Here is a 9,003-nt window from a genome sequence, read left to right as displayed (position 1 = left end):
GGTCAGGGCCTGCCATGTTGGGGGTCATTCCCCTGTAGCTCAGCGGGGGAGTGAGTGAGTGTGTGTATATGTGTGTGTGTGTGTGTGATGGATGAAAGTGGAGGCGTTTGATGTGCAGACGGGCTTCAGGGGAGTAGTCTTCAGCCGGCGTTTGATCCTCGCTCCGCACTCAGCCGGCCCTGCGTTCGCCTAGGCAGGAAATGACATCTGAAACATTTCAATTGCCAGTCCATCCACCTACCCGCCCTGGCGAAGTCTGTCTCTCTCCGTTCTTCTCTCTCTCCGCCTCACTCTGCTGTCTCTTTCTCTCCTCCTCCTTCACTCTCACCCTTCAAGCTTGCTCTGCTCTGTCTCTCTCCCTCTTTCTTCTTTCCTCCTTTCATTCTGTCCTTCCTGTCCTCCATCTCTCTGCCTCTTTCTCGCTCTCGCTCACCATCTCAATCACTTCTTCTGCTCTCCATGTCCATCTCATTATCTCCGTCTGTCTCACACACACACACACACACACACACACACACACACACTCACTCTCCTTTGTAGCCCTACCTCTCCTTCTTTACTTGCATCCCTCGCTCACTTCGTTTTCTCCCGATGATTTCTTTGTCTGTGGGCCCAGTGCCACGTCTCACGTCTTCCCCTCCACACACACACACACACACACACACACACACACACACACACACACACACACACACACACACACACACACTGCAAGAATTCCCCGTGTTAATGGAACCAGTCAGTCAGAACGTTCAAAACACATATTAAACGAGAATCAGGGAGAACCTCTGGCTCGAACACGGGAGCCAAATCGCGCTGTTCAAATGTTGTCCTTCTACACGGCGGGCCGCGTGCGGCATAAGCAGGGCGATGGGACGTGCAACATTAACTTGATTCACGGCGCCCGCTCGGCATCGGCCGCGTTGTCGGCGGCGCCGACTGTGAGTGACACCCCATAAACCCCCGACGTGCTGCGACGAGGACGACAGGGGAGCAGGCGGGCAGGTGGTGGGTGAGTGAGTGAGTGGGTGAACGGGCAGGGTGGTTGAGCAGACAGCACTAGCTGCTAATGTGACATGCGCCACTCCTGCACACAGTTTTATGGGAACGGGGAGGAAGCACACACAGACACACACACACACACAGACACACACACACACACACACACACACACACACACACACACACACACACACACACACACACACCGGCTGGGCTATCAGCCCTGTTTAGAAGCCACTAGACTGCAGTGCAGGTCCTGTCAGCAAGCACACCACATCCTCATCCTCACTGACCAATGAATCCCCCATTGATTTACTGTACTTGCGGTCACTCAGTAGATACTACTGTGCCCTCCAGATTAACTCAGCAAATATAATATACTCTGTTTTGTTTTGTTTTGTGCCAATTAAAGCATGGCATAGACTGTTAAAAACACTCCATTTTAATTAGTGTCGACTATTGTGGAGACCTTTGGACCGCTGATTGGTTGACCTTGCTAATGTGTCCAACCTTTTGAGATATGGGAGTTCCCTTACATAGGTTAACCCATCTACCCCATGCAGGGATGCATTTGGCTCTATGCCACAGCGTGAGCCTTTGTTGCAGGAGTGCACTGAACTCCTGGATTAGCCCTGAGCTAAAGAAGCGTGATGTGAAATGGAAACAGTTCTATCCAAATTGGGATCTACAACCAAAGAAAATGTGGTTTATTTTTGTGTGTTTCTTTCTTTTTAGAGAATATTTACCATAAAAGTGCATGTAAAAGCACAGCTTTCGGGAACGATAATGCACAGCATACACAACCCCCCACTTACCTCTCAAGGCCTTTGAAACGTGTGTTACATCGGCATATTATAAAAAGTAGCAATTCTAAACTATCACAATTTAACATTATTTCTGCTTCACGATCAGACCGTTTCTTTTTGTCTGAACAGTGTTTTTTTCCCCTTGCCCACTGAAGGAGCACCAAGGGGCTCACCGCAGTCTGGGGGCCAGTAATCTTTCCAGGCGAGAGCTTTCGCCCTGCTTTTAATGAAAGCATCCTCAGCCACGCTACAATCACCCCAACCTATCTAGGCTTATATTTCATTCTGATGGGAGATGTCATCACAACGTATCATCCACGCATGCACCCATACACACACGCACACACACACGCACACACACACATACACACTCACACATACACACACACACACACACACACACACACACACACACACACACACACACACACACACACACGCAATACCACCATTGCAGTGTGCATAAGGCCATAACATAGCATCAGAGAGTGTTGTACAGAACTTAGCCGAGCTGGATTGTCTATGGGCTACATGTGTGTGTGTGTGTGTGTGCGGTAGCTGTTGTAGCAGCCTGTCAGAGACAGATGCAGAGAAGGCGCTAGAAAGCAAGGCGACACGCAGATGACAGAGTGGCATATCTGCACGCTCACTTCCCTCCTTTATTTTGTCAGTTAGGTGCCTGGAGCGCATCGGCGTCTCAACCTGGCACGGGCGCTCGGAGCGCCAGATGTCAGTCAAACACATCTCCGTGTCTGTCTCTCTCTCTCCCCCCCCCTGCTTGACTCCTGTCGTGATGGCTGCTATCTGCCACATGCCTTTGAAGACTGCTCACTGCCTGCTTGCCTGTGTGCCTGAACCGGCTGAGCCGTTGATGATTGGTGTCACGTAATGCGCGGCTAGCCTTAGGGAGATGCCCCCCCCCCGTCTGAGAACAGGTTCTCATCAAGCAATATGCCTGAAGATGAGTCAAATAAAAATAGAAAATTGTCTATCTATTCAATAAAATTCTTTTCTGTTTTTTTTTTTTTGTTGTTGTTGCTATAGAAGAGATTTTTTTTGTTGCCATAGATTCATCTGTTTTCAGAGAATGTATATTTGGCCTTTTTGAATATATTTTGGAGTATATGAGTTTATCAAATGACTTTGAGTTTTGCTGATCTCAACATCCACATATTCAGCTGCACTACTGCGTGTGCAAATAATTTGAGCAGAACTGAGTTGACTGACCTGAGGTGGCCCGGAGTTCTGGGGAGGACTGAGGCTGCCCTGACTTTGCTCTGGCCCCGCGAGCAGGTGTCCTGCGCCGTGCTGTAGCGGGTCACCGAGGGCCCTTGTAGGGACAGTGTAGAATGAGCTGCCGGCGAAAGACAGGGTCACGAGCTGACCTCTCAGTTCAGCTACGCTCGGCACAGTGCAGCGCAGCGACGTCCGATGCTGCCGAGATCAAATGGGCCCCCCTCGCTCAGAACTGGACACAGCAAATGTCAGTCGGAAAAATGGAGGGATGAATCATTGATGAGAGCCGGTCAACTGGTTAAAAGAGGAGTGTGTGTGTGTGTGTGTCTGTGTGTGTCAAGGGTGTAGCTGTGAGTGTGTGTAAGTGAGTGTGTCGGGGGAGGTGTGTATCTGGGATCTGTGTGTGTGTGTGTGTGTGTGTGTGTGTGTGTGTGTGTGTGTGTGTGTGTGTAAGCTTCTATATTCAACACTACTGACTGAACCCTTTTCCCAGTCCGTGGAGTTTCCTCCCTGTGAGGTCATCAGGCTCTTTGGTCTTCCTATCCCCGACATGCTCACCTCTCACTCTCTCTCTCTCTCTCTCTCTCTCTCTCTCTCTCTCTCTCTCTCTCTCTCTCTCTCTCTCTCTCTCTCTCTCTCTCTCTCTCTCTCTCTCTCTCTCTCTCTCTCTCTCTATCTATCTATCTGTCTGTCTCTCTCTGTCTCTCTCTCTCTCTCTGTGGATGTGAACACAGGGGGGTTATATTCTCATGTCACTCAGCACCTGTGCAAACACAAGCCACACAAAGCCAGTTCTGCAACGCTCAGCAAAATATCCATCTGGACACTAATCCAATCATTTGCATCACTCGAGGCAGCAGCAGGCGAGTCACACACACACACAGACACAAACACACACACACACTATCCCCAACCGGCCTGTTCGTTGAGGCCCTCGATCAGCCTCTGGGCCTTGCGCCGCTTGATCTGGGATTGATTGCTTTGGTCTGCGTGACAGCTTCATTCAGTCTGTCAGTGTTGACTTTTTTTTCCCTCTCTGTCTCTTTACTGCATTTTCTTTTTTTTTTTTGCCTCTTAGTTTTTTTTTCAAAAGCGTCGATTCAAACAATGATGTTTCTTTTCATCACTGCTCATCACCCAGGCAACGCCATAGCAACCTGTGATCAGGCCACAGAAGAGATCAATTAGCACCATCTGAAGCCCTTAATGTTTTTCCCCCCCACTCCTATTCTTCCTGCGCTCAGGATTAATAAATTGTCACTCTGCTCTCCTGTTAAAACAAACTATGTGCCAATCCACAAAGTCATAATTACTCTTTTAGCACAGGGATGCAAGTGCAAATTCACAGCTGATATGAAATGAATCATCACCCACGGCGCGCATGACCCCTTCCTTTTTACACACACACACACACACACACACACACACACACACACACACACACACACACACACACACACACACACACACACACACACACACACACACACAGACACCTTTTTGCCAGAAATAATTTCTATTCATGTGTTGTTAGGATGGAAGATTTAATGACTACTGTAGGGGAATAGTGATGTTAGCATTAACAATGTCAATTCTAAATTTTATATTTAACATGCTGTATAGCCTTTGCTTAAAGTTTTCAGGATTACAGCTGGAAAGTTATAAAAGTTGTTTCCAGATATATTTCCATCCTGTGTTTAATGTGCAGTGTAGGTATTACTTAAAGCTTTCTGGATTAGTTGGAAAGGTGGAAGAGTTGTTTCCCTGTGAGAATCAGAAGATTAACAGAGCTGCCCTTGTCTCTTTGTGTGTGTGTTTGTGTGTGTGTGTGTGTGTGTGTGTGTGTGTGTGTGTGTGTGTGTTTGTGTGCGTGTTTGTGCGTGTCCTTCACAGGCATTGTGTCAAAGTCGTTTGAGTGTCGTCTGAAGGGCCAGGGAGCCACCTTCGTCGAGGCGGAACTGGCCTTTGCCCCTGACGACCCCTCCTCGTCGGCGGCCGCCACGCTGTGCAGGATCGGCGCCTCGGGCCTGGAGGGCGTGGGCTCGGAGCAGGTGCAGCAGGTCATCATCATCCAGGGCTTCGACGGCGGCACCGGGGGGAGCATGGCGGTGGAGCAGGCGCTGGAGGAGTCGGCGGCCGCCACCCTCCAGACGCTCGCCATGGGCGGGCAGGTGGCCGAGGTGCTGCACATCACCGAGGACGGACAGCTCATCACGTCGTCCGGGCGGCCGGCCACGAGCGCCGCGGCGACCGCAGCAGCGGCACACCTGCAGCTGCCACACGGCGCCACGCAGTACGTGCTGGTGGAGTCGGGCGGGGGGATGGAGGCGGCCACAGCGGCCATCTTGGAAGGACAGGGGGCGACCGTGATGGGAGGGGGTGGTGGTACGACGGAGGTGGGTCACGTCATGGTGTCCGAGTCGTCGTCGTCGGCGCTGGACGCTCTCCTGTGTGCGGTGAGCGAGCTCGGCCAGCAGGGCGACGGAGAGGTCATCACCACTACGGACAGTGACGGAGAGGTCATCACCACCACGGTCTCGGGCGAGGAAGGCCTCGGCGAGGAAGAGGAACCTCGAGAGGAAGTCGCCGAGGGAGAAGTGCAGGTTTACAGGGAGGTGCTGGACGGGGAGGAGGGGCCCGAGCCCGTCGGCATGGTCACCCAGGTGGTCAGCCACGGCCCGTCGGACACCCCCCACGACGAGATGGTGCAGGAGGTGCTCCAGTTCGCCGCCAGCCAGCTCATGATGAAGGAGGGCCTCACGCAGGTCATCGTCAACGACGAGGGCACTCACTACATCGTCACCGAGCTGGACAACTCCACCCTGCAGCTAGAGGGCGCCGTCTACGCCCAGAGCGCTGAGGCAGGCCCCGAGGAGGCCGCTCATCTGGAAGCCCAGGGAGAGGCGGGGGAGAGGGTGGTGGTCTACACTGAGGAGGCCGCTCACTGCGACCAGCCAGAGGGGTGAGACCAGACTCCCCCTGCACTCTAAACATCCACCCATTCATTACATAGTGCTCCATATAGTCAACTACTATATGGTGGTTATTCACTATATACTGCACTATGTAGAGAATGAGTGGGTGGTTCAAGTACAGACTGAACGTCCCCTCGTCTGCTCAGTTTGCACACAACAGCAGCAGTGGGCGTCTGATTCCAGAGGCCCTTTCGGAAGTCAACCACTGTCAGATCAGCATTGTTTGTATTCACATGCGTAGCTTGCGTGACAGTTAACTCAGGACGACTGTATTTTTTTTCTATGCTAATATTACACAGGGCTCAACCTGTGAAGACGGAGATCTTCCATAGGAACAAGGTGCTGACAGGCTTTTGGATCAATTATAATGCGTTTGTTGTGAGGCTGCATAGGACTAAGGAGCAATAGTGTCATCATTTCTCAGGCCCTTTGTTTCTGTATAAAGAGGCTTTAATCAACTCACAAATTGAAATATGTAGTACCTATTAGCACATGTGTCAAGTACATGTGTCATTTCAGAATCAGTTAACCATATTTGGGGAAAAAAGCTTATTTAATGTTTAAGAAATGTTTGGTTTCTTTTTTATTATTATTGCTTGTTTGTTGACATTATTGCTTGTTTGTTGACTGTTAAATGCTAAGTTTATTTGCTTGGTTATGTCTTATGTTTTATCATTTAAATTTTGATCTCAGATGGATGTAGTGTGAGTGAAACTGATAATTGCAGTTAGGAGGTGACATTAGGCTGTGCTCGAAATTCACAAGAGATCACATTTACAGCTAGCATGATGTTTTGAACATCACTGTCACATTTTGTAAGCTCCCTAGTGCTGCCAGAACCATTGGAAAGCCTTTTGAAGTGCTACCACAACAGACTCAGGAAGGTATGACTATCATCTGAAACATTGTATCTGTTACACTATATCTGTTAGTGACATTGCTGTCTCCTGAGCACATAAACCAGGGACTAAGTACGACAGTGTCAAAAGCTATTCTTTCTCCACATCATTTTATCTGGAGAACTGCTATTAAAGTGCTCAGAATACTGCATACCGTCAATTTCTACCTAGTTCTCCATTGTTTCAAAACTTGATCTGTTGAATTCATAGGATTCTTTAAAATGAGGTTTCTTTCTGAACAGTCACCCTGTATGTTTTGACTTGAGTTGTCTGAAGTGTAGACACAACATGAAACTGTTTCCTTTGTGCTGGCAGTCGTCTTCAAATAAAGCTTGATTTGTAATGTTTTAGTCTGTTCTCAGATTCGATTGTTTCTCAAAATATCTCACAATTTCCGTTCGTTTAATGAAACACAACTGCCGCATCAGTGATCCAGGGCCAGAATGTCAAACCCTCCTTCCTTTCTCTCTGAAGAAATGACCTTGTGTCTTTGTGTGTCCCCCCACTTACCTAACTTTGCTCTCATCATGAAAAGTTTAGGCAAGGCATGATTATGGCATATCCGTTGTGCAAGAAATCATCAAGTACACGTGCCATCACCATGGCAATCACTGCCACTGATACACACCTAAGATTATAATCACTCTGTCACTCTTCAGGTTTTGAATGAGCCGGAGAGTTGATATATTGATGGTGGAGGATTTCGTTTTTTGGGCGCATTCCGATGCTGTGAGCGAATGCACTTCTGGCAGTAGCCTCCATAGATACGACACAATGTTTCATAGGTGTAGACAAAACAAACAGCCAACACCGCACAGAGACAACGCTCCATGTGTTTGTGTGTGTGGATGTGTGTGTGTGGGCTGTGCAGACTGGATTAGTACAGGATGAAGAGAGAGTGTGAAGAGCAGAGAGAGGAGTGGAGAGGAGAGGAAGGGAGAAGAGGAATCCTCTTTTATTGTGTCGGTGTGAGGGCACCCTGTAATTTCACATGGCATCCAGCCTCCATCCGACAGCAGCTCCGTCTCCTCTTGTCCCTAAAATATCAGCCTACGCTAGCCTCTCTCTCTCTCTCTCTCTCTCTCTCTCTCTCTATTTTATTGTCACTATGTCCATCACTCTCTCTTGCTTTATATGTCTCACCTACACTTGTTTATCATGCCATATTTTTGGACTTTCACTTTCTCTCTCTCTCTCTCTCTCTTTAGATATGTCAAAGCCTCTCTCTATCTCTCTCTCTCTCTCTCTCTCTCTTCCTCTCTCTCTCTTTCCTCCTACTCAGCCCTAAAAATGCACATCATGTCTGTACACCTCCAGCACAGTGTCACTCAACATCAGGATTTAAAGACAGTTGACTGACTTTCTCAGGAAAAAGATGTCTGTATATCTGTGTGTGTGTGTGTGTGTGTGTGTGTGTGTGTGTGTGTGTGTGTGTGTGTGTGTGTGTGTGTGTGTGTGTGTGTGTGTGTGTGTGTGTGTGTGTGTGTGTGTGTGTGTGTGTTACATTACAGAACAATCTCCCTTGGTATCTTGTAAACAAACCCTCCACTAGATTATGTCATTTGTAAGTGTGTATGTTTCTGTGGTTGTGTGTCTGTGAGTAAGTGGTTATATGCATCAGCCAAAACAACTTAAGTGTCCATGCGGGCCTGTGTGAGTGTGTGTGTGTGTGTGTGTGTGTGTGTGTTTGTGTGTGTGTGTGTGTGTGTGTGTGTGTGTGTACAGTGGCTGCGCTGTGCGTCCCCCGCTCCCCTAATCAGAGCTGGGTGGTTGATTATTAGCTGCGGTGGGCCGTGCGTTTGACACGGCGGTGGGGGGAATTAACAGCTGTCAGCCTGTGATGAGTTAATTTCCTGACAGGCTGGGGCCTGGACTACACGCTCCGATCTGCACCGACGTCCCGTGCCACTCCGCACCGCACCACGCCACGCCGTTCACACGCGGCCAGACAGCTGATGGAAACCTGCCGCTGCCGATTAATTGGAGTGCTGCGAAAGGGCAAGGGAAATAGGACGGGGTGTGTGTGACTGCGTGTGTGACTGTGTGTGTGTGTCTGTGTGTTTTTATGTGTTTGTGTGTGTGGGA

The 9,003-nt window shown here is 49.2% G+C and overlaps 1 protein-coding gene across 1 annotated transcript in view; it reads left to right on the top strand.

Moving 5' to 3' along the window:
* znf407 (zinc finger protein 407) overlaps window positions 1–7,262 on the top strand; it is a 138,069-nt gene extending 130,807 nt beyond the window's left edge. The window contains exon 9 of the mRNA XM_076280333.1: window positions 4,938–7,262. Coding sequence (XP_076136448.1) covers window positions 4,938–6,010 — 1,073 coding nt within the window. The 3' untranslated portion in view covers window positions 6,011–7,262. The remainder of the gene's footprint in view (window positions 1–4,937) is intronic.
* The last annotated feature ends 1,741 nt before the right edge of the window (window positions 7,263–9,003 follow it).

The sequence above is a fragment of the Alosa pseudoharengus genome, unplaced genomic scaffold (genome assembly GCF_046254945.1).
Source record: "Alosa pseudoharengus isolate Yale_2024_CS ecotype anadromous, Long Island Sound unplaced genomic scaffold, YU_APseudo_1.1 YU_APseudo_1.1_scf_12, whole genome shotgun sequence".
Taxonomy (NCBI): domain Eukaryota; kingdom Metazoa; phylum Chordata; class Actinopteri; order Clupeiformes; family Clupeidae; genus Alosa; species Alosa pseudoharengus.
This window is presented reverse-complemented; position numbering and strand designations above follow the sequence as displayed.